The sequence below is a fragment of the Populus euphratica genome, unplaced genomic scaffold, assembly GCF_000495115.2.
Source record: "Populus euphratica unplaced genomic scaffold, PopEup_1.0 scaffold19.1, whole genome shotgun sequence".
Classification (NCBI taxonomy): Eukaryota; Viridiplantae; Streptophyta; class Magnoliopsida; order Malpighiales; family Salicaceae; genus Populus; species Populus euphratica.
Window position 1 is genome coordinate 2,505,115 of NW_011499853.1, and position 26,044 is coordinate 2,531,158.

General features: G+C 35.9%; 4 protein-coding genes across 4 annotated transcripts; 3 read left to right on the forward strand and 1 right to left on the reverse strand.

Moving 5' to 3' along the window:
• The first annotated feature begins 1,516 nt into the window (after window positions 1-1,516).
• On the forward strand, window positions 1,517-3,645 carry LOC105122305 (tetraspanin-19-like). Its single transcript, XM_011021343.1, has 5 exons — window positions 1,517-1,905; window positions 2,120-2,219; window positions 2,444-2,524; window positions 2,932-3,036; window positions 3,152-3,645. Exons 1-5 carry the CDS (start codon window positions 1,742-1,744, stop codon window positions 3,413-3,415), a joined length of 714 nt encoding a protein of 237 aa, XP_011019645.1. The 5' UTR covers window positions 1,517-1,741; the 3' UTR covers window positions 3,416-3,645.
• A 2,137-nt stretch (window positions 3,646-5,782) lies between these two features.
• Window positions 5,783-9,852, forward strand: LOC105122308 (aspartate aminotransferase, cytoplasmic-like). Its single transcript, XM_011021347.1, has 12 exons — window positions 5,783-5,946; window positions 6,281-6,352; window positions 6,496-6,557; window positions 6,634-6,717; window positions 6,998-7,097; window positions 7,235-7,355; window positions 7,722-7,885; window positions 7,976-8,113; window positions 8,322-8,443; window positions 8,816-8,910; window positions 9,228-9,348; window positions 9,543-9,852. Exons 1-12 carry the CDS (start codon window positions 5,848-5,850, stop codon window positions 9,628-9,630), a joined length of 1,266 nt encoding a protein of 421 aa, XP_011019649.1. The 5' UTR covers window positions 5,783-5,847; the 3' UTR covers window positions 9,631-9,852.
• Window positions 9,853-12,087: 2,235 nt separating this feature from the next.
• ASP3 (aspartate aminotransferase 3) lies at window positions 12,088-16,401 on the forward strand. Its single transcript, XM_011021346.1, has 12 exons — window positions 12,088-12,482; window positions 12,618-12,689; window positions 12,886-12,947; window positions 13,043-13,126; window positions 13,252-13,351; window positions 13,442-13,562; window positions 13,899-14,062; window positions 14,191-14,328; window positions 14,542-14,663; window positions 14,896-14,990; window positions 15,227-15,347; window positions 16,071-16,401. Exons 1-12 carry the CDS (start codon window positions 12,297-12,299, stop codon window positions 16,153-16,155), a joined length of 1,350 nt encoding a protein of 449 aa, XP_011019648.1. The 5' UTR covers window positions 12,088-12,296; the 3' UTR covers window positions 16,156-16,401.
• A 2,032-nt stretch (window positions 16,402-18,433) lies between these two features.
• Window positions 18,434-25,669, reverse strand: LOC105122306 (myb-related protein 3R-1). Its single transcript, XM_011021345.1, has 12 exons — window positions 25,485-25,669; window positions 24,802-24,995; window positions 24,669-24,723; window positions 24,191-24,248; window positions 22,741-22,835; window positions 22,511-22,614; window positions 22,237-22,365; window positions 20,229-21,999; window positions 19,611-19,951; window positions 19,243-19,357; window positions 18,954-19,163; window positions 18,434-18,804 (listed from the first exon to the last, which is right to left on the reverse strand). The coding sequence occupies exons 2-12, from the start codon at window positions 24,882-24,884 to the stop codon at window positions 18,679-18,681; spliced, it is 3,087 nt and encodes a 1,028-aa protein (XP_011019647.1). The 5' UTR covers window positions 24,885-24,995; window positions 25,485-25,669; the 3' UTR covers window positions 18,434-18,678.
• Window positions 25,670-26,044: the final 375 nt, after the last annotated feature.

Below are 26,044 nucleotides of genomic sequence, written 5' to 3' on the forward strand. Positions count from 1 at the left end.
GTCGTTTTCTTTTTATCTTTTCCAGGAGCGATGACTCTCATGTCCAATGCTGCTAACTGTTATAGGAGGATGACTAGCTTGTTCATTACTATTATCTATTAGAATGGGATGCTGGCTTCTCAGGACTACCAGCAGTTTAGGCCGTTAATTAAATGGCCGGAAAGATGAACCAGTACCAGGTGCTGTAATGGAAACAACAATTGTGGGCATAAGTGAGGCTTCTGTGGTCTTGAATTTTTTTTTTATTTTTTTTTGTATTTTTAAATTATTTTAATGTACTGGTATAAAAAATAATTTTTTAAAAATAAAAAATATTATTTTAATATATTTTTAAATAAAAAATATTTTAAAAAAATTATAACTACATGCCAATACTGTCTATTGCACCACTGTACTGTTTCTTCTCCTGCGAGGACTCTGCTAGGATGTGATTGCTTGATCATGTGTACCGCCAATTTGTTAGAATCAAGAACGAGGTAACGCCGCCCTTGCAAGTAAGCCTGTCTTCTTGTCGTCAAGAACTTGAGGAGGGCAATCTAATTTTAGCTATCACAGCTGAAACTTTTTTTTATAAAATTAAGACACTGAGATGCACATGCGTTACCATCGAATTAAAAGACGGACTGCCCTTTTCCCCTTGCTTCTCCCCTGCGCCGCTCTCACCCTCCCTTTCTCGACATCCCTCTTCAGTGTGAGATCTCTCCCTCCCTCACTGATTTAGATATCAATATGACATGGCGGCATGGAGCATATTCTAAAGCATTCATTGATGAATTATGAGCATAATGTTTTTGGAACATTTAATAAATATTTTGTTCATATATTATAGATAATGATATATTATTTTGTTATATATTAGGTTACCTTTTTTATACGAGAGGTTGGGTGTATTGTTGCCAACAATTTGCTCTCAACATGTTATTCTGGACTTGATGAAGTTGGGATGGCTGGGCATCTAGGAATGTCATCATTAACGGAGGAAGAGGCTGTTCTTCGTGTACGAGGACATGTTCATGGTTTCAATGGTGCAGATCTATTCATGAGACATGCTAGGCTTTGTTCAAAAAAATCCAATTAGGTTTCTTTCGAAAAAACTCCAATCAACGTCGAGTCACGAACATTCTATAATGTACCAGGACCACCTGCGAGGCATCCCGTTTTCAATATGTGGGCTGTCTTCTCTGCTTCTTGATTTTGTGCTGCACAGGAAGCCATCCCTTTCTAAATTCTACTGGCCCTTGTGTGTTCCGTACGGGTGTTGGGACATCAAACGTCGCATTTTATTTATTTATTTATTTATTTTTCGCATTTTATTGTTTTGACAGATTGTGGTACTGATTTTTCCGAACCTTGAAAGAAAAGCGTAGTGGACTCGGTGTTTTTTGATGGCGCTCCATGCACACTTGACTGTTTGGTTCGCCTTCGTCTTGGTGCTTTCTGATCTTGATGTGCAGCTCTCACCTACCTTTCAAAGGAAGTGCAATTCCCACCCTCTTGCATGCAAAACATCACACCAGGAACACCCACTGTGTGTCTATTAACCACCAAAACAATATCAGTAGAACCCACTCTTCGCACATGCTTACGGACCACCAACCCCCGCTCCCTTTCCACACCAATTCAGCAGAGCATGGCGGCACTGAGTTTCAAATGGGAAATAAGCTGAGAGGAGCTTATTATTCTTCTGCCTACCAATATTGGTCATGATAGCTACTCAACACAGGTAGATTCGATACCAGAAATGACAAAGTGTGCAAGGTGTTGCTTGCGCAACTCAATCAGGATCGTCAACTTGATGATGCTCTTGTGTGGGACTGGAATCATCATATACTCACTTTGGCTGGAAAAGAAATGGGATCAAGGTATTGCTAAGTTCCCTCATAGGCAATCTCCTCTAACACCATGGTATGTTTCCTGTCCCCTCTTATTCTTCCCAATTACACACACGTTCCTTCAAACATCAATCACTTCATGGAATCCTTTTCCTTTTCGATGAATTGAGATTATATCATTCATAGAGGAAGGAATATATCAATTCATGGTTGATTCAAGAGATCCAAGGAATGGCTCCTCGGAATTCTAACGAGTTTTGTTTTTTTTTTTTTTTTCCTGGTTTCAGGTTTATATTCACATTTTTAGGAGTGGGAATTGTTGTCTGCTTAAGCACTGTTGGTGGTCATATTATAGCTAATTGCATCAGCAATTCTACTCTTTTTTTCGTATCCTTTCTGCTTATCTTTAACATAACTAGAAAGAACAAAAGAGCCTCTGAAGTATGTCAAGCCTTGTCATTTTCGACGACTGCTTAACCAGTGATCATGGCATCCTTAATATAAGCTCATTATCTGTGATTCTAGAGCAAGCTCACCATGCATTATGGCTGCATGTTGCTTGTAACATTTAGTCTGCTGCATATAATTTCCGTCCTTGACTTAAGCTTCAGTACATTTTTGCCATCTGCTGCCTTCTTTCCCTTGAGGCGACCATGGTCGTCGCGATTTTCTTCAAGATGGACTGGGGAAAGGTATGCTTGCGCTAAGTTATCTGATTAATATATAAATGAGATGCTCTTAGTAATGTGACCGTAATATGATCAAAGATTATCTCAACCGTTTTGAGACACAGATTAGCATCTACGGTTTAGTTATTGTTAAATTCGCATTTTCTTGAAGCTAGGAAGGACAGGTGTGGTTTCCACATCCCCTTTACACAGCATTTGGCTTGTTCTGCAGAATAGTCTGAAATCAAGTCTGATTTAATACGCAATCTATATGATCCCTGAGCCTACTTTCGAGTATCCATTTGATGCCCAGATGCTGGTCATAAGCTGCTTGTTCATGAATTTAATTTCCATGGTGTACTTAATTCTTAAACATTTTTCGAACAAGACTGTACTTCTCATGTCATATTTATCCTAGTCTTCTTTTACAGAAAATTTCTGCATACACGGGCAAAAAAACCACATACTTTGAGAAGTTTATATTGACCAATGTAAAGATAAGCCGTGCAATCACGATCTTGATTTTGGTGGCTCAGGTAACTCTAACACTAGAGGCTTGATAGTTCATCAGAACTTTAGTCATTAGAGTATTTAGTTTGTTCTCTCCTGAGAAGGACACAAGAATTTATAGTGGTAGTTATCATTTTGCAGAGCAGTGTCGTTATACTTTCTGCCATTCTTTGGGCAGTAGGTAGCGAGCCAAGAACTCACTTTCTTGAGGTGGATACCTCGGTATTTATTCAATCCTTTCTAGTGCCAGCAGAATCACCTGGATTTGCAGAGAGACCAGGACATGCTTGCAGAGGATTTGGGACTAGTTTACCTCTAGGAGGAGGAAATGCACTCAGAAACTTTTTGTCAAGTATTAAGAGCTTACTCAGACGGAGATTTCAGAGAACATACACTGTTTGTTAATCTCCCTTCCACCCTCTTTCAGTTGAGCACAACAGAAGGTTTCGCAAGTTCTGTACATTGTACTAATGCTTAAGATACAATGTATGGAGAAATTTTGTAGGTTCAATGAAAGCCTGGCAAGAAAAATTGCGTAAAGATGCTCCTAAAATTGCTTCCATGTCTCTCCATATAAATTTGGACACCAACTTTAAATAATCTAGTACAAAGGTTCCCGTCACCATATTTTTCTAGCATCATGTTTCCTTTCCTTTTCCATGTTCACCTTCCAAAAATAATTATTCAATTCTACGACCATATCATCTAGCAACTAATATAGATAATAAAATTTTTTATATTCAATTGTTGATTAAGGATGTGTATATACTCTAAAATTTGCCTATCATGATGATATTTGTTAAATCAGTTTGAGGTATCAAATGATTTAGGGTATGGATCATTGGGTTGCTAGGCATGTCATCATGTTAATTTAGATCAATTATTTTTATTTAAAATTATATGGTTTTATTTTTACTTTTTTATAAAAATACTTTTGATTCAATTGAATTTAAATGAGATTTAACTAGGTCAAATAAATCATAAATTAACTTATAAATCATCTATATTTAATTGGATTGATTTAAAAAATAATTTCAAATAAAACTCTATGAAAAGTGCTTGATCACCAATGATATGAGTTCAATAACTATAATTGATATTCAAATCTTTACTTAATTATAAAAGTTAAATATTTTATAAGTTTTCTAATGTTAATATAAACAAAAAAAATATCTAATTCAAACAACACCAGCAATGTTACCTACATATTCTCATAGGTTAAATATTTTTTTATCCAATAAAAAATAAATAAACAGGTTCTTTCACTGTATTTTTTAATATAAAAAAATTTCCAAACATAAATTGAAAAGCTTATACACATCTAATTAAATAAATTAATATTTGATGAAGAGCTAGCTAAAAGGAAAACACTTGATTACACACACATATACACGTGAAGGAAAGCAAAAAACCAAAATTATCAATAAAAAAATTATTGAGTGATGAAAACAAAAAAATATTTATGTTAAATCAGGCTAACCTGCTACTTTACAAAAGAAAACCTTACAGAAAAAAAAAAAATGAGATAACCCAATAGAAAGGAAAGTAAAAAAGTAAAGCATGAGGATCAATTTTTAAAAAATTAAAATTTCAAAGATGAAATTGAAAATAAATCAATTCTATTCAAGGATCTAAAAAAACCAAAATCAAATCATGTTAACTTTTGAAACCCATAACTTGTTCATGAAGATTGGACTAACCTTATAGAAGTGTTTTTTTTTTAAAAAAAAAAATTGAATGAAGAAATTGGGAAAGAAAATAAGTAAAAATATATATATTGACTCATATTAATTCTTCAAACTCATAACTTTAAAAAAATGATGAAGTTCAATCCCTAACAAATCAAATATTAAGGGATGAGATCGAACAAAAATTAATAAGACAAAATCATATAAACTAAAAAATTATAATTAAATGAATGAGTGTAAATATCAAAATAAAAATTAAATTAGAGAGTAATAAAAAAATTTAGATAGAAAGGCTAAATTGAAAAAAAAACTTTAACATAAGAAGGACAATAAAAAAATAGAACCAAATTAAAATTAAATTAAATTATTATAAAGTTGGATTGTGGATTGAAGGATGCAATTGAAAACCAATAAAACTTTTATAAAAGAATCAAAAAAATAAAAATGAAATGAATAAGGATCAAATTGTAAAAATAAATATATGATAAATTGTAAATGAGGAACTAAATTAAAAATAAATAAATTTTTTATAAAAAACTAAGAAAAAAAATCAAAATTAAAAAAATAAGGGTTGGAATTGAAAAATCAAAAGCAAAGATGATGAAGATGCACTTTTTATATAAAAAAATAAAAATAATTATTAATAACAAATTAATCATTACCCTTGACACAAGAAAAAAAACATAATAACACTTACAACAATATAATAAAAGGGTGATTTGAATATTAAGAGATGCTGCATGCATCATTTATATACACGTGTTAACTTTTTTTTAAAATAAAAAATGAATTAATTAACTTAAAAAGATCATTCTATCCATTATGGCAATGAAATTAACGAAAAAATAATATTTAAAAAACCAAAACGCCCGGACTAATAAAAACAAAATATGTCTGCGGTTAGTTTTTGTTAATGATAATCAAATCCGGTTGTCAAATAATATAATAGTAATTGATTGACTCCAGAGACCATAGACGACAAAAGGGGGGTAGCAAGGTGATTAGACTTTAAAGACAGACGACACGTCATCCAATAAATGACGTCCAGGGTGGTTCGTCTATAGGTGACACCAGACAAGCTCTACGGACACAGCCAAGACTACCGGTAGCAGAAGCAGAAGCAGTAGCAAAAACAGAAAGTCTCATCCCATGGAATCTCTGAGTACCAACGAGACAACAAGCAAGGACTACAATGGAGACTCTGTGTTTGAAAATGTTGTTAGAGCTCCTGATGTTCCAGTTTATGCTGTAATATTTTCTTCTATTTTCACATGGTTTTTACTCGATCATCATTTTTGTCACTAGTCTTTATAGTCAGAGTCTTTGTTTCTTGCTTTACTCTCATTTCTTTCTTTCAACTACTTGTATACAGTATGATTTCTTGATGAATGCAGCCATTTTATTAACCAGAAACTTTGCACTGTCTGAGAATGATAGATGATTAGGAATTACTTGTGCTGTACAGTTAAATTGTACAGAGAAATTTAAGTATCGTGTGGAATTTTCAAAGAATGTTAATTATAACTTGGTGGGTTTTGGTATTTTTGATCATTTATGCCTTTTATATGTTATAAATGAACAGGTCATGGTTGCTTATAGCAAGGACCCTAGCCCAGTTAAGCTGAATTTGGGTATTGGTGTTTACCGAACGGAGGTTAATCTCGTTTATTGCAAATTAGTTAGCGCTGATAAATTAGTGAAAGTGCTGAACTGTGTAGGAGTGCCTTTTGCTTCCATTGTAGTTTAATATTGTCGAAATTGGTTTATTTTGGGTTGGCTTTATTGATGTGATAACAGGATGGAAAACCTCATGTTTTGAATGTCGTTAGACGAGTTGAGAAGCTACTACTTGATGATTTGTAAGGTACTTTATTGTTAATTATTGCAAACTCAACTTTATAATGCAGTTGAAATTCAAGTTTTTATGATATTCAGGTCTGCTACTAAGGAGTATCTCCCCATTACTGGAATGGAAGAATTTAATAAACTGAGTGCTCAGCTTGTTTTCGGTGCTGACAGGTACAATAATTGCAACCTGCATGCAGTTGTGTTAGATTTATTGCAAGGAACCAAATGTCTTAACTTTTGTGAATTGGGGACAAAAGCTTAAAAAGTTGTCTCATGGCTTCCAAGTTGTGTGTGTATTTGAATGCTTCTTGCTACAAACTTCTATTATGATGTAATCATGGTAGCTGGTTTACTTGTGTTATTTTACAAGTTGGTTGCGACTAAAACTCTGCTTTATAGGAATAGAGCTGCCTTTTATTGATACTTCCATCTTATTGTAATCTGTAAATAGCCCAGCTATGAAAGAGAACAGAGTGACTACAGTCCAATGCTTGGCTGGTTGTGGTTCACTGAGGACTGGAGCTGATTTTTTAGCAAAGCATTACCACCAAGTAAAGTGCCCATCTTAATTGCCTGTTTCTTTTTCTCATACTTAGATTAATGTCCTGTTTCTTTTGCTAATGTTTCCCGTTATCGACTATTATGATCATCGCATGTCTGTGACAATTTTTTTTTCTAATATCTGCAGCACACAGTCTATCTTTCCCAGCCAACATATGGAAACCATCCAAATTTTTTCTTAGCAGCTGGTCTAACTTTGAAAACTTACCGTTACTATGACCCAATAACACGAGGGCTGGACTTCCAAGGTTTGTTTAGTTTAGGAATTTTGTTGCTTCTTTTGCAGAACTTCTTGCCTTCTACCTCTTTTGCCCATCAATTTATGTCACCTTGAATGATATTTCTTGTGAACAATGTTAAGCTTTATTTCTCAACTGTTCTATTCTCTAAATGACTAAAGCTACCATAATCTAGATTGATTTTAAATCTTATGCTTTTCCTAACTATAAATCTTTTGTTGCAATAGTTTGTTCATATCTAATGATCTGTTGCCTTTTAAAAAAGAATGATATATAATAAAGCTGCAATTATGGCCCTCACAAAAGAGACTGGTGTCAGATATGGTCATTCGTTTGTTTTTGGCTTCAACTTTTCGTTGTTTTTTTACTGGGTAGGAATGCTGGATGACCTTGGTTCTGCACCTTCTGGAGCCATTGTGCTTTTCCAAGTATGCAGTCATAACCCTACTGGTGTTGATCCAACTCTTCATCAGTGGGAGCAGATTAGACAGTTGGTGAGATCAAAAGGACTGCTACCTTTCTTTGATAATGCCTACCAGGTAGACAAACATTGAAGCTCAAATCTCCAACTATTCTTCATATACTTCCTGTTCCTTTGTTTTTTTAACTACAGGATTTCACTCTTCTAGGGCATTGTAAGTGGAAGTTTGGATATGGATGTGCAGTCTGTTCGAATGTTTGTTACAGATGGTGGTGAATGCCTTGTAGCTCACTCCTATTCAAAGATTATGGGACTCTATGGAGAACGTGTTGGGGCACTTAGCATTGTAAGGCTCTAGCAATAAACTTCCATCAGTTTGACCTGGTCTGTGTATTCAAAAACTCTGTTAACTAATTAAACTTTTCTGTTACTCTCGTAATCAGTGTTTTCATAGATTTGCGTGCAAAACTTTATTGATTTCCCTGGGTCTGTGTAACGACTTCCTCTCATGGCTGTTGTTTTATCAGAAGCTCAAAATGTTGACCATTTTATAGGTGTGCAAGACAGCAGATGTGGCGAAGCGGGTTGAGAGCCAGCTGAAACTTGTGATCAGACCTATGTATTCAAACCCACCAATTCACGGGGCAGCCATTGTGACTGCTATATTGAAGGACAGGTATGGTAGCAGTATTATGTTTCTCTGATGGCAAGTTAACCAGCAACATTTTGAGTCTGGAAGTTCTTCAATGAAAATCTCCACTAGAGAGTGTCTTCTGTTCATGCAAATATAAGTGTGCACATGACATATCCTCTTTGGGATCAACTACATATGTTTGATGTTCCATGGTGAAAACATGGTTTTAGAATTTGTACGTTCTATGTTTTGGAATGAAGAACTGATGATGCAACTTAACTAGACGAATAAGGAAGATTAAACATAATGATTAACACTGCTATGTGAAATAGGGAAGATCATAACTGGTGTGAAATGAGTCATGATGCACCTTGATGACAAAACCTCTTTTAAGTGTTATTGCTATGTCTGTAGGAAAATGTTTGATGAATGGACTGTTGAGTTGAAGGCAATGATTGATCGTATTATTCACCTGCGCCAGCAACTTTACAATGCTTTGCGTGATAGAGGTAAGGCTACTTAATTCATTTTGTATGTGTTATACGAATTTATTGACTTTGACCTTTTTATGCAACCAAATTTAGTTATAACCAAAGTTTAATAAGCTTGCATCTTTGAAACAGTAAACATGTAAAAAGAGAACCAGAAATACTTGCAATGTTGTCTTCCATCTGTGTGTCTCAGTGTTTGTCTTCGCAAAACCATTCTGAAGATTGATATGTAGCTCTTATTCATAATTATGCTTTAGAAAGGTGATTTAGGGTTAGCTTCTATTGGTCTGCTTGTAGTTCCTCAAGGAAGTGAACATGTTATGCTTATTCATCAGGTACACCTGGGGACTGGAGCCACATTATGAAGCAGGTTGGGATGTATACTTTCTCAGGATTGAATGCTGAGCAAGTAGCCTTCATGACCAAAGAGTACCATATCTACATGTCATCTGATGGGTAACTACATTGATCCCTGTCCTTCTAAGATTCTTAGCAATTAGTAGCTCTGAACAAAACAATTTCTGAGGATGAAATGGACCAAGTCATGATCCTATCAATGAAATTTTTGAATGCCACGCAAACCCGTGCAAGAGGTCAGGTTAGAAGAAGGCTTAGGATATTCTATAACCTCGCCTCTTTCCATGGTGCAGGAGGATCAACATGGCAGGCCTGAGTGCTAAGACTGTCCCCTATCTAGCAGATGCAATACATTCAGCTGTTACAGGGATCAATTCATGAAGCTGTAATGCAGCAATGCTGTGAGATTATCAGGAATTGGTTCCCATCAAGTTGTGACTTTGCTCCTTTATTTTCAAGGCTTTTTTCTTGTGTGTCCCAGAACTAATTAATCCCTCCCCTTTTTTCTTTTTTCTTTTGACAATCCAGAATTAATTAAGTCATTAATCATATAAAAAGGGGCAAAGGCCAATGATGGTCTGGACAATGAGCCCATGAATTGAATCCGGAATTTCTTGAGTGGTTGGCCAGGGATCTAAAAGTGGAGGAGAACAGAGGATTTTGAAAAAAAAGATAATGCAAATAACGGAGTTTGTTTGTTACAATTTAAAACTTTTTAGAGACCGAAAATATCTTTTAAAATACTTAATTCTTAAATTTTCAAGTATCTCTTGTTAAAAGGTTATTATAACCTTTTATGTTAAATAAATGAAAGTCCTAATAAGAACATAATAAAAATAGAAAAATTATTCCCTTCAAATATTAAAACTAAAAATGTTTAATGATATTAAATAGAAAAGAATAAAATTTTTAAACTAAAAAAGAATTAAGAAAATATTTATTTTTTCAAAAAGTTTATGCATCAATTTCCTTAGATTAAAAGGAGTTTGCTCTCAAAGTTCAAAAGGCTACTTTGTTAGAAACCATCCGCCACTATGAAAACATCCAAGTTTGTCTAGTAAATAATTTAATAATTGCAAACATCAATTAATTATAAGAAATCATTAGGCTTTTATATTAACAAACTAGTCGAGAAAAAATAACAAGGTAAATCTTAAAAGACTAATAACACTATAATTATGTGATATTTTTAAAAATATTTAATTTTCCTTCATCCAAGTTTGTCCCGTAAAAAAATTATTATAATCTTTTATATATAAAAAATTATAAAACTTTATTAATATTGCATAAGAAAATAAAATTAGAAAAAATATTTCCTTTAAAAAAAACTATAAAAGCCTAATAATACTAATAGAAAAAAAATCTAAAATAAAAAAATAAAAAATAAAAATAATTTAAAAATATTTATTTTAAAAAAACTCAAACATAAAAAAAGCATAAGATAAAATTGAGAATGAATTAGAATATCAGATCCAAATTTATCAAAACCAAGTCAAGATTCGGCTCTTTTCGAGTTATTGGTCCAGCCTCAAATATTAATGTTTTTGCATAGTTTTTTAGAAAAATTAAAATAATGTTTTTATTTTAAAAAATATTTTTAAAAAAATCTTTATAATTAAACCAAACTCGTTTGAATTTGTCAGCATAATCAAGTCAAGAATTAATCCATCGAGTCACTTAAATTAATTCAAGCCATCAGGATAACTTGTAAAAAAAAAAAAACTCTACTCGAGAGAGGCTCTAGATGGATGGGTTACGGTGTCGATTCATCGGACGGTCTGAATTTAATAGCTAGATCATTCATGTCCAAAAATTCAATTTGTAGGAGATGATGAAATATTATCCAATGTGGCGGGTGCCCATATCCATAGTTTTAAAACCCGACCCGGGCCGGCGGGTTGACCCGGGACCCGGCCGATCCGGGGCTGGAACCGGGCCGGGTTGATGAAAAAATAAGGTAAGCTATGACCCGGCGTGACCCGGCCGACCCGGCGGGTTGACCCGGAAACCCGGACGACCCGGCAAAACCCGGTCAAAAACCCGGTGGTAACCCGTTGACTTTTATTTATTTTTTATTAAAACGACGTCGTTTTGAATTTTTTTAAAAATAGAAATTGACCCGGCCGACCCATTTGACCCGGTCAAAACCCGGTGACCCGGTCAAAACCCGGAACCCGGGCCTTGGACCGGGTCAACTACCGGGCCGGGTTTAAAAACTATGCCCATATCTATCTCCTCGACTTACGTGCCAAATCAGTTTCATTGGACCCCACTTCACCTTCTCTTAGCACGGAACCGTGACAAGATTTTGAGCTGTCTGTAAATCAGTCCTTGAACAATAACCAGAGTTCATAGCAGTTCCTAAACGACCTGTCATTTCCAATATCATGTCCAATCATCGCCCATCTAACATTACGATTACCATAATTCATATCAAGATTAAAATATATAATCAATTATTTTGTCACGCGTCCATCATGTAATTATTTTTAATCTAAAAAATATAATTATATTTTGATAAAAAAGACATATTATTATCCATTATTATATCATTTTGTTAATCTAATAGTTAAGATATTCTTAGATTATTTTCTTATAAGAAAGATAAATCCTTATTTTAATTATATCTTAGGTAATCCATTTATATTTAAACTTTGTATATATATATATATATATGTGTGTGTGTGTGTGTGTGTGTCTGTGTGTGTGTAACAAAATCATTGTAGCATCTATCCTTTGATTTGATTAGATAACCAAAAACAGAAGCTGTAATTGAAGTAATTTAACTTCGAGGACTTTGATGAGCTCTTAATGGCAGCTATTTTCTTTTCTTTCTTTTTTTGTTTTTATTAGAAAATTTGTCCGTTCAAAGAAGAAAGATGAGAAACAACTACCTTCTTTCGCCGCGTAAGCTATAAGAAGCCCTCTCATATCTCTCTTTCTTACTAGAAGACAGGATCCCAGAACAGAAACACTTCGAAATCAAGAATTTCAAGAAACCAAATCAAGAAATCCGAAGGATTTTTAGACAAAAACTACAAAGCAAAATGAGCCCAGAATTCACGTCACCATCTTCTTCAAGTGATCGCAGAATTAGCGTATTAGCAAGACACCTTGTTGGCGTTGAAATGGACCCTCAGAACGACAGCATTTCGGCTTTTCCTACTTCAGGTTCTGACAGCAACTCTGCTTTCTCCCACGTCGTTCGCGGTCCTGAAGACCCCATCCTCGGTGTAAGTGATCAAATGGAATCCTCTCTTTGTTTTGCCCAACTGTCATATTTTGATTGGTTATGTCTTGGGGAGATCGAAAGATTGCCGCTTTGTTTATTTATTTATGATATTTTTTCTGGTGATGAATAATTATAGGTGACTGTTGCTTATAACAAAGATCCCAGTCCAGTTAAGCTCAATTTGGGTGTTGGCGCTTATAGAACTGAAGTAAGTTTCTTTTTCTTTCTTTTTTTTTGGATTAATTTATGTTATTTTAATGGTATTTTTTGCTGGATCGTGATAAATATTGAAACTTTTCTAGCAAAGATGTTGTTATGCGTATGTATAAGATAAAACTCTTGTTGTAATTAAGTGGGTTTAGGCTCATGTTGCCAGATTTTACGATTTTTGTGATTGTTAACAGGAAGGAAAGCCTCTTGTTTTGAATGTAGTGAGAAAAGCTGAGCAGCTGCTTGTTAACGACACGTGAGATTTTTCTCTAATTGTTGTTTCTTGGACATCGCAAGTCTAACATGGATGTAATGTTGTGGTTGATCTTCTATTTACTGACTTCTGTATAGGTCGCGAGTTAAGGAGTATCTTCCTATTACTGGATTAGCAGAATTCAATAAACTGAGTGCTAAGCTTATGTTCGGTGCCAACAGGTATTGATCGCCCTTTTCTGGTTTTGGATTTTGCTATTTGAGTCCTTCATGTGCTTTATTATTATAAGTTGAGGTTGTTCCTAATTGCTTGTTTTCTGTTCTCTTTTTTCCCCCATTGGAAATAGCCCTGCAATTCAAGAGAACAGGGTTACAACAGTTCAATGCTTGTCTGGTACTGGTTCGTTGCGAGTTGGAGCTGAATTTCTGGCAAAACACTATCATCAAGTAAAGCTCTTTCACATTTAACCATTTTTGGATCATTATTAGCGGTAGGAAGATGAATTCATTTTGTTTTTATTGTCATTTTGTCTGCAGCGGACAATATACATTCCCCAGCCAACATGGGGAAACCACCCTAAAATTTTCACTTTGGCAGGGTTATCTGTCAAAACTTACCGCTATTATGATCCAGTAACACGTGGGCTGAATTTCCAAGGTTTCAAATCTTCCTCCATATAACTAGCAGCCATATAGTCGTTTGATTTTGCTGTTCCTTTTGTGTACAATTCTAGATTTCCAACAATGAATGGGTGCTAACTTTCTCCGGATAAATATCTGCCATGGAATACTTTGTGTTGCACTAAATTTCTCCCATTCAGCTGCATGATGCTTAATTGATTTAATTAAATGTTCCTTAAATAATTTTTGTGACTAGTTTTTCTCATTCTTCTTACCTGCGAATCTTGTAGAGGAATTGTTAGTCTTAATTTATTTTACTGTTTTGTTTTTTATGTGTGATAATGTTCTGTTCATTTTTTACTGTGGCTAATAGGCCTCGTGGAAGACCTTAATTCTGCCCCATCTGGAGCTATTGTTCTTCTTCATGCCTGTGCTCATAACCCCACTGGCGTTGATCCAACTTTTCAGCAGTGGGAGCAGATCAGGAAGCTGATGAGGTCAAAAGGGTTGATGCCTTTCTTTGATAGTGCTTATCAGGTCGGCTACTTCTTTTGCAACAACAGAAGTTTTGGATTCCTGCCCCACCAGGATTTTATCAAGAACAATAGAAAATGATGCTTGGCATCATCTCACATCAATCTAACTTGTTTTATTTGGCACCCCAGGGTTTTGCAAGCGGAAGTCTGGATGCTGATGCACAGCCTGTTCGCATGTTTGTTGCTGACGGCGGTGAACTTCTTCTAGCTCAGAGTTATGCAAAGAACATGGGGCTATATGGGGAGCGCATTGGTGCTTTGAGCATTGTATGACTGAAACCCAATGAAATATTCTGAGCATGTGTTAGTTAATTGAAAAAAGTACTCTAAAGTCTTCTATCCGATGCATTTTTCCTAAGTCAAACGAATTTATAGTTCCGCCAATATCAGTGAGGATTCTTCATGTTAGTGGAGTGCTGGAAAGCCCATGATTTTATCAAGTTTGGACTTGTCTTTCTCACGGCATTCATTTCTTTACAGGTTTGCAAGACAGCTGATGTTGCAGGCAGGGTTGAAAGCCAGTTGAAACTTGTGATTAGACCCATGTATTCAAACCCACCCATTCATGGTGCATCTATTGTGGCTGCTATTCTAAAGGACAGGTAATTACATAAAACTGACTGCCCTTCCTGTATGATCTGGAAAGGAAAGAAAACACGGATTTCTAATTTTGTTTCTATTGGAAAAATGTGTGAACTCAAATGACACTAGTTGCACTGGAGTTCTTATTCTTGCCTTCCATCTTAGAAGGGAAATTACGTTTCTTCCACAGGCAGGTGGGGTGGATTTCATGTTCATATATTCTGTTTCAAATTCTTTCTGCTTTGCATGCAGGGATTTATACAATGAGTGGACCATTGAGTTGAAGGCTATGGCTGACCGTATAATCAGCATGCGCCAGAAACTCTTTGAAGCCTTGCGTGCTAGAGGTGAGCCACTTTTGAGTTTCTCCTCTGTTTGGTAGTCACTTAATGTGCTCCTTCTACCTCCCTTGTTCTTCTAGTAGTTTTATTATTTCTGTCATAATTTTCTGTGATGGGTCTTGGGGGGTTATCGGTGCTTTGGTGGTTATGTTAATTTGCAGAGGAAATTATGATGTGTTTTTATGTCTTACCTTTGGCTGGAATTTTAATTTCTATATTTTTATCTTCATCCTGTTTTGCAGGGACACCCGGTGACTGGAGTCACATTGTTAAACAAATTGGAATGTTTACATTCACTGGACTGAACTCTAAGCAAGTTGCTTTCATGACTAAAGAGTACCACATCTACATGACATCAGATGGGTAATAAGCTCTATTCCTTACAGTCACCTGTGTTATTCTTGTATAATAAAGAACAAACCAAGCCCACATCTGATATTTTACGTAACACTACTATATAGCTCTCATTTTGGGAGAAATCTGTTAAAAATCTTTTGTGGTTTCACCATGTACGGTGACATTGAAAGCTTGGTTGGTGTTTGGAAAAGATGCTGATTTGCATTTGAAACAAAACCTGTAGTTTACCCTGTAAAGAAATTGTTGTGTACTTCTATCAATTTATTTGGCTGGAGTGGTCAAGATCTCGGAGGATTAGGAAAAAAGTATGTTTAGTAGGAAGGATTAAGATGGAAATAAGGCATGTTTCAGCTGGTCATCTCTACCCCTTGTAGTTATAGGTGGAGTATTGATGCTGTAATAATAGAAATTAAACCTGTTAAAATTGAACACTGATGATTATCTTTACATATGTTACCTACCCTGTTAACGTCTAGGAAGAAAAGGGACGATTCCCTCGTACCATGCATCTTTCTGCTTTTCCATCTCACCAAACGAAAGGCATACCCTTTACCCTTTCTTCCCCCTCGAACTTTTCCCTCTCTGAAATATGGTGTTAATGCGTTCCGGAGCTGCATTCAGGCCTGGTTTTCAGGTCCCCCGCTACAGAAGCATGCACTTACTGTTCTCGGTTGAATTTTCATGATGGTATTGAATATTTCTAATCAGGAATGTATGGATCTTGTGCAGGCGGATTAGCATGGCTGGTTTGAGCTCAAAGACAGTCCCTCATCTTGCAGATGCTATGCATGCAGCTGTTAAGCGAGTTGTGTAGAAGCAACAATCAGGCACTCTATTTACGTAAACCTCTTTCTGCCATATCAAATTGGTTGATTGTCTCTTTTTTTTCCTGTTTTGCCACAATAATTGTAGTGCCTACATAAAATGGGAAAAATGAAAACCTTTCCATAAGAAAAAGTTCTTCGAATAAACATAATTACAGGTGCATTCTTTAATCAATGCACCTTTATCTAGCCTCCCTCCCTCCCTTGAAATACGAGTAAAGATTTATTTTGTCTTCTTTTTTGGCCTCCTGGCATGTGTTTTGTGTCTATGTTCTCCTCAATTAACTGTGAAAGATTAATAAGAAATACAAGTTCAAACTTAACAAAGGAGGAGCTTTTAGACTCAAGTCTTCAATTGTGTATTTGTTACCGAGAAAATTCTTCAGTTGACAACTGGTTAGGGCTTGCAAGTATAGTTTTTGAGGGCTTGTGCTAAACATAGCATTGACAGCCAAGTGTAGTTTTTGAGCCAGTTATCAATGAGACCTAGCCAAGCCGTTTTCACTAATTACTTTATCCTTTTGTCAAAAGTAATTATTGTTTACATCATTAAGCTGTGCTTCATGTTGCTGATAATGTGTGTGTGTGCGCGCGCGCGTGTGTGTATTGATAGTAACATATTAAAATTATCTAAAAGGAAAAAAAAAAAATCATATAAAGCAAAAAATATTCATTTTTTTTAAACCATGGCGTGGCTGTAATAACAAAAGGGCTATAAACCCTCAACAAAAAACCATCTATGAACATGAACGGTGGTGAAATTTTATAAAACTCAGGAATTAACAGATTCTTTTATCATCCTTGAACAGATAGAAGCTTCTGATTATCTTGTTATTTGTGAATGGCATCCCAGTTCTCCGAAGTCAGCACAATTGCAACGGCAGATAAACAAAAAGTTCGGTCTTTCAGAATTGAACAAAACGTGAAGTCACGAATCAAAAGGTGCTCCCAATGTTTCCTTCTCTGAAGGTGCATTTAAAACAGACCGACCCGCCAAACCCTTCCGAAGTATATTGTGTGGAGCCACCCATGCTATCACCTCTTTGCACCACCACCCTAGATTTTGGCCAGCAATTTGCCCCATGAATTTGCTCTATAATTTTCGTCATTGCGTGGAGTAAATTATCCAGAAAAATTACCGCCACTCTTAATGAACATCCTATGACTGAATTTGGCAGTGGTATTTACCTCTTCTTCATGAAAACATCGCCATTGCTTCTAGGTTTTCGTGATAACAATTTCAATGAACTTTAGAGGAAAAACAAGTGATAGAGATAAAACTATTGGGAAACAGGTCTATTTGAAAACGATATGGTGGCAAACACATCATTAGTCGTCGGTTTCCTTGCAAGTTAATTCAACCATGAACCTATTCTTCATGGCTGCACCCAAATAACTCGAACAATCTCATCAGAATTCAAGAAAGTCTTTTAAAAAACTTTGCCCAACATTTCCTCTTCTCCCCTAGTCCATCAAAAAATTTAAACAAAATAAATCAAAATAAATCCAGCATTCAGAAAAAATCAGATGGATAATTTTTCCATATTTACTTTTCGAAAGTAGAGATATCATGCATGTGTTCCCCAGGTTTCAATGGCGTCCATGTATTTGCTGGCTGCTACAATTTCAGAGAAACAATGATAATTGGAATGTGCCCCTAAAGCATCATACATTCTTTCTCCATGTGCCTATATTTTCAGGAGTGAGTACTCATGTTTTTTAAGTTATTTTCACCCTGAAGCCACTCAACTTGTCTTCCAACCACACAAACATTATTCTTCTGCAATTCCATGTCCAAGTTCTTCGAAATCAATCCTGAAAAGGAATCTATCAATTCTCTCCCAGTTGGTTAGACCACAGGTGCAATGATTTACTATACGAGCGAAGTCTCTTGTACAAATCCAGGGTGGCCTCGCTGCCCCAAGTAAAGGGAGAAGTTATTTTCCACCAACCGAATCTCATAAAAGAAGCAAGCCTGAAAAGCTGGAGAAAACAAAGATGGGGGAAGTTTGGTATATAGATTATGTATTAGGCACATGAAGAAAAATGGCAGAAAAGCTTTTCTTTAAAAGGATATATACAAGGAAAGTAGGAAATTATTGTATTTTTACAATCTATCCTGTCTATGATTCTAACGTTTCTCAACTTTTTACTGGGGTTAGCTCGGATCTTTATTTTCCACACTATGCTTTTGTCCACTTAATTGCTCAGATCTTATGTTGCCCTAAGCCCTTACCAGGGGTTAACCAGACCTGAATTCTTACAAAATAATCAAACTGCAAGTCTTGCCATCTGTCCATCCATAGCTTGCACAGAGCCTACTGAAATATGAACAGATTCAATCATCTTAATCAAAGAAGCGATAAACGTGTGCAAGGGGGGAATATCTCTTTATCATTTATAATTGAAAAGCACCGAGCAACAGGAGGAACAAAAAAAAATGACAGCAAGTATACATATATATATATGGATGTATAATATAAACTACAAACAATGACAGACCAAGGCAACCACTATCTGCAACTCTTCAGCAGATACGAAGAGGGACTTGAAAAGCTTATGGCTGTTGAAGATTTCCCATTTTCTGTTTTCTTCCCAGGTGTTCCACATTCACTAAAGTCAAGGGTCCGGCATTCGGTCTGCACAAGTTCCAACCAATCTTTTTAGCTGACATACTAATATTATTCACTGGACAAAAAAAAGGTGAGAATATTCTTGGATGGATTTTGGCAACTAAACACTGGTGATGTAAAAATGTTTTGTGAAAGTTCTGCACAATCAGTCATACCGAAACATTTGAAACTAAATGGGAGCAATTCTCTATGTCACCATCGGCATCATTGGAGCGCCTCCTTTCTTTTAATATGGACTCCGGAGTGTCTTTACCCATAACCTCCAAGGCATCAGCAAAAGCAGGGGCATTGTGCTCACTTAACTGCTTCATTAATGCAATGGCATCATAACTTCTGTCCCCGGGGCTCATAAAATAGCCCATATCCTGGAAAGAAATTCCAGATATTTAAAAGAAAAATCTCTAAACATATTTGGTAATTAACTTATCAATGAAAGTTATCTACCTCAATGGATATTTCTGTATCAATCCTTGAGCCTGGCACAAAAGAATTAATGAACCAAGGTGACTTCCATGCTGAAGGGGATTCAAAACTCCTTTTGAAAGGAGTATCACCAAATCTACAAAAAAACGCCATCAACCAAGCCTGTAATAAGAACCATGGTAATGCAAAAACAAGAAGTAGCATATATCTGTCTAATCATGGATAAAGCCAGAAATTAGCAAGAAATGCCAAGTTCCAACCCAAACATGAATTACCATCTTCTCCCATAAAATAAAAATGTGACCAGAATATTTGACATGGCAGCAGCTTTTTACTCGGTCTAAAGAGTATGGCGACAAAGATCATAAAATAAATGCAGGTAAACTCACATGCCAAAATTTTCAGTGCCAGCACTGTTCCCAGAATTATCAGGCATATTCTCTGAGGGTGCTGATGAAGGAATAGGTTGTGCCGATGTGCTTTCAACTATGTGACTTCCATGATTCTTCTCCATGCAAACAGTAGGACTAATGATTATGCATGGATTTCCGGACGATGATTCTGAAGCACTGGCTTGCTCTGATAAAGTGCTCAAAATTTTACGGTGAAAATTCCCGGGAGTTCTAGCGCTAGGACCAAATGTTCTGTCTGCCTTAAAACCAAGTTGATGGGGAGAAAATACAAGATAATCGGAGTTTTCTTCAATAGGGACCTCAGAAGACTGTTTCACCTATGAAAAGGAGGAAGGGAAAGACAGACATTTAAGAAATGCCAATAAGATAGAAGCTAGGGGAATTATTAATGGTAAGGAAAACAAATAAGAAAAACACATGTAAACAGACTGCAGATTTTATTTTTTGTTTTTTTTTCCTTACAAATCAAATAGTATAAAATTTTAGTAATGATCAAACTAGCCATGAACAAGGACTGTGGTACTACAGAATATGCAAGTAGAGAGAACCAACGACTCCCAATCACAGTAACACAAAATAAAATAAAAAACTCACATTCTGAGCAGCAGCATCAGGATGTGCCTTGGACCTTGCATCACTATCACCTACCCCTTGCTTTACATTGTCCTCGGAATTACCAATATTTTCTTCTGCACCTTCACGAGCAGGGTCCAAATTTTCTTTATTTTCACCTGAGGATTCATGGTTCTTTTCTTGATCAGACGATGGAGATAGCAGAGATGATCTGTTGCGAGTCTCACTCTCGTCAAACATAACATCCAAACGTGAAAAATCTTTGCTCAAATTGGATGCCATGTCAATCTCAAGCTTTTTGTCACCTCTTCTCTCTGACAAGGGTGACAATAAATCACGGTTTCGTTTCTTCAGGATGGATGGTGTACCTGTGAAAGTCTTGGCAGCACTTTTCAGAACAGCATCAGGGCTACCATCCCGAGATGGTGAATCCCATAACCTAAATGGAGTAATGCAATTCATGGAAGAAGACATCATTAGCTGGCGGATACCAAGAGGACTATACTCTTGTTGCATATCACTTCCAGATTGTATGAGATCACAACTGAGAAAAGGTATATCCAAGCACGGGAAACGAGGAGGTTCATAGCAAAGACCCCCTGCATGCACATTTGGTTGCTCATCTGCAGGACAAGATGATATGGTATCTGAACCAGAAGGGAAAGCATTCACGGGCACTAGCTTTGACAGTTCCTTCAAATATGGTTGCTCTTGCAGCTCTGTGTTGCATGTACCATCATCACAAGAGGAGTTGATGGCATCATTGGTATAGATAAAGCTGTCATGTACGCTTGTAATAAACTGTTGTTCATGAGTTCCAAATGATTGGACCATTAACTCATCGGGTTCCCTATCATATACAAGTGGTGTACTGTTGTCAGCAGAATATAGTGAAGGACCAGATAGAAATGATTGACTACATGAAGCTCCCAAAACAGCAGACCTTGGAGGACAGTATGACTGTGAGGCACGTCTCTCTGTTTCAGATATCTGGGTGCTTGATGATTGAGGAAGTGAAGAATCCATGCCATCACCTAAGTCAACCACACTCGAGTCTTTTGTAATATTTTCAGAGGAAAAAATTCCACCATTTGCTGCCTCTGAAAATAGAATCCTGCAACATTCATCATCAGATATGAATATCTGGTCTGATTGCACAGAACTTGTAGTGATATTTCCCATGGAAGCAGGAGCACTCAGGCCAATGGAAGTTTGAAATGGAACATTCACCAGTTCATGGCTTTCATTAGCAGTTATGCAATGAGTTGGCAACCCTGATGATTCCTGCCTTAGTTCTAGGGAGGAAACGTTAGGTAGCTCCTGGAATTCAAATTGATAATCACTGCTAACGGAAGTCAGAGTGTTATGAGAGAAATTTTGCTGGAGAAAATTGGAAGAGCCACCCAATTCACAACGCATTTCAGGGATGTAATATTGTTCTGAACAAGATGCTGGACTGGAGCTTTGCTCCTTTCTGAGACCAGATTCTTCAGCTAACTGAAATTCTTCTCTTGTATGAAAAACTGCATTACCCAGGTCACTCGCAGACTGTGAGCAACCAACAATAGTTGACTCTTGACTGCATTCTGATATATCTTCAGCTTCTGCACCACCTCTCTGAGCATTATCATCTCCAGAACAGTGCAGCCTTGAGGAAGACGAGGACATGGGTAGAGTTTGATGTCCAACAAGAGGAAAGGCTTGGAACTGTTCTAACAGACCTGATGCCAAATAAGAATCCAGCTTCTTCTTTACAGAACTGTTCCAGTGATTTTTTATGGCATTGTCTGTCCTGTTCACCATGCAACATAAATCAAATTCACATTTAGTAAAGATCACTTCTAACACCACTGTTGAACTTCTAATTAACAGAAATAGAGATGTAAATTAAACAGCTGGCAGGCAGATGGAAAGAAGATAACTCAAAAGCTTGTTCATCCAAGCATGCAAGTAACCAAGGAGCTAAAAACACCTCCAGATAAAGTTAAATGCAACAATGGGGGTCTCTTCAAATAAGGAATGAACAAACCTTCCAGGCAAGAACTTTGTCAGCTCTGCCCATCTGTTCCCATAAATCTGATGTGCACGAATCAAGGCCAGCTCCTCTTGCTGAGTCCATGCCTCTTTGTTTATTGAAGGATTAAGATGATTATGCCACCTAAATTATGTGAACATTAGTGCAAATGAAGCAATATACAGAACAAATTTAAACCATAAAACAAGATTATATATGAGACAGAAAATAATTGCAACTTTTAAAAAGGGCAGAAGAATACAGCTTCTAAGTAGCTCTATAATCTTACCTTTCCCGGCACTGCTTTCCAATACGTCCAGGCAAATGCTGTGCGATTGTGGACCACTTCTTTGGTCCACATTTGTTCACCAATTCAATTATTATTTCATCCTCCTGTTTACATTTCACAACAGAACAGGTCAGTTTATCATCATGAAAAATCATCTTCAAGATAGAAAGTAGCAAGAAAAAAAAAAGCAGAGTTTGACATAAACAGAAACAACCATGTGGTATACCTACCTCCTTTGACCATGGACCTTTAACAAGTTCAGGATTCAAGACCTTCTGCCACCTATGCAGACATTGTACATCAGTCCTGTCCTTGAAACACTCAGCTACATAAAGTTCAATATTACAAATTAGACAATATTTGCTGTGTATTACAAATACAAATGAGGATGAGCATGTGGTACCAACTAAAAAGTGAAACTAAATTGGCTGAGATGGTTTTGTCACATTCAACAAAGACCTAAAAAATATTGTAAAATGAGAATGGCTCCAGTGAAATAAGGCCAGGCAGTGCCTGACAGATATAGCCCTGGAGATTCTCATTGCTCACATGACACAATTGATCCATTTACAGCCTTGTTAATTACAAATCAATTCAATACCATTAACTTCATCACACAAGCATTTTCTCCTTGGCATTTCAAAACTTCCAGAAAAAGACATGGAAATTCTTTTTTAGAAAACAGCAGTACGAACAGTCATGTGGCATGACAATTTCAGGCAATAATGAGGTAATGTGCCTATAAAAGAACATTGTTGAATGAAAAGCTTAAGGTGGATGTGGTGATGGAAAAAATAACAAATAAATAGTCTAAAAAAGTTAACCATATTACCAACTATAGTAAAATTGATGGAATATTGTGAAAGTTGGTTCAGGCATCTGCAATCTAGACCTTCAGAAGCACTGATGAGGAAGAGTCACTGTATTTGAACTCAAAGGTTGACAATGGTAAAAGGAAAACCAAAAATACTTAGCATAGCGTAATAATTATACGAAAAGATTTAATTTTTAAGCGTTTCACTTTAAAAGCTGGCTCAAGAAAGAACAAAATGAAGGCAGTTTTCATGTAACAAATTCAGACAAGTTCAATAATGAAGCTTAGTAATCCCAAGACTACCAAAAAGAAGGACTGCATTTAAAAGAACATAAAATTAAACGTAAGTTTAAATTAAGATTTTCTACAATAGTTCCAAACTGCAAAAATAAATTCTCTCTAACTATCCTAAGGTAGCGAAATTCCTTGTACTCTGGGACAGAAGGATTCGAACCTCTGAATGGTGGGACCAAAACCCTAGATAAACTGTAGTTAGCTGAGAAGGTACTTTTTAAATAGCTAAATCGTCTTTTCTATTGATCCATTATCAAAACTAAAACTTGACAGGTTGATGTGCATCCTCTGCTTCTTATCCTTTATATGTTATAATGATTCCCAACCTATTAAACGTAGGTAGAATACTTTTAAGCCCATCCCCAGGGAAATAATTTTAGATCATCAACAAAAATAAAAGCAAACAAGGTGAACGTGCATTGCCAACAATCAACTTTCCAAAGCAAAAACTAGAAAGAATTGAAGCCCAAAACAAAGCACAAAGTTTATAAACTTCTAAAGGAAAGATAATGAAATGAGAAACTTGGAAGAAAAAAAAGAGTAGAATTAAACTTATAAGTTCACAACCATACCAATTTTTTTCCAGTTCTTTCCTTTGAAACGTTGAACAGCCTTGCGCAGAATCTCATCCTGAACATAATTATGAAGACTTGCTCATTACTGTATATATAAGCAGAAATAAACTGAGAATTTGGGAATTAAGGAGTATAATTATGAAGACTTGCTCATTACTGTACATATAACCAGAAATAAACTGAGAATTGGGGAATTGGTGATTATAATTATGAAGGGGAAAACAGAAATTAATGAAAAAGAAACTTATGCATGATGGGAACAGGTAAACAATAAACCCTAAGCATCACCATGTGATGGCATTTTGGACTTGAGAAAGTAGTGAAAATCATAACAGGTAAGGTCTCTCTGTGAACTAATCCAATCATAAAAATGCAAACAAGTTCCCTTATTAAAATCTCCACGGCATAAAATTATTCTTCTGCCTAAATACTTAGAGTAAACACGAACACTAAACATGAAAGAATACTCAATTACCTCTTCAGCTGTCCATTGCCCCTTTGTGGAACGCCTTGCAGGGCCACTAGTCCTCCTGCAAGATAAAATCATTCAGAATCCAACATATTTAACAAGTTTAAACTCTCAATCAAAGAAAACATTGAAAAATTACCCATGAAGAAGCTTGGGTCTCGGAACCCCCTCACTAACAAGCCCATCCACAGGAGCAGAAATTAAACTGTCACTACTTTCCATTGTTGCTTGATATACAGATAAAAAGGCTACTAAATACCCCAATTCCCACTCGACCACAACTCATTATAAGCCTCCCTATCAGCCCGTTCCAATTTCCCTCAAAATCACAAGCTAGCACAAGACACAAGAAGAAAAGGAAACCCGGATCAGAATAACCTCTAAATAACAATCTTCACTTAGTTAAATCACAAATTAGGGCTTTCTATTTGAGTGCAGTTGGATTGAACTGAACTCCACTAGGGTTTCAAATTTAAAATTCTTCAAGAAAAAGAAACGATTGAAAGTTTAATTCTACAGTTTGTGAAATTAATTAACTGAAAAAAGTTCGAATTCTTAAATCATTCAATTTCCTCCAAGAATAAAACTGAAAATGAGTTCTACAATCAGTAGACTTAATTTCTTCAAATTAAAAAACAAAAACCCTAAAACATGATCATAGTGACGAAGTTTCAATCTTTCTTGCCATTCAAACTCAATAGAATCGAATTAAAATGGAAAAGGTTTTAAGAAAAAATTATTTCATCCTATTTAAATATCAAAATAAAAAATCCCTTCAAATTCAAACTAAAAAGGAAAGGGTGGGGGGGCTCAAGCAATTACCAAACACAGCTTCAAAGACAGAAAAGAAGAGAGATCAAAACACGAGAGGGAAGATAAAGTGAATAAAACGGTGCGCATTTGCAGATCCAAGTGAGGTTTAGAGAGATTTTAGAGAAGAGAAAGGGATCTGCAAATACGTTTCAGAGAGAGAGAGATTGAAACGGTCGAGAGAAGGGGGGGGAGGGAGAGAGAGAGGGCTTCGTTTCTTCTATTCATTTCAAAATTAAAGGGGCGGACTATTGGAGTTTATTCAAACCTTCTGGGTGTTAAATGTCGAGCAACTTTTTTGAATTTTAGGACGGTTCTGATGTCTCCATTTTGGAATCTTAGCCGTCCTTTTCATGGACTTTCTTCCCTTAGGTTTTTAAAATCCCAACGGACAAATTTTATTTTCCTCTTTCACCTCTCTTTTTTTTTTTTTGTATTGAATATTGAGGCCTGAGGGTTTAGTGCACTCAATATATTTTCCTTTTTCCTTTTTCTTTTTTTATTTTTACAAGTGATTTTTTTTAATAATGTAGTGGCAGCTTATTTATTGCATTTTTTGAAATCCACCAACA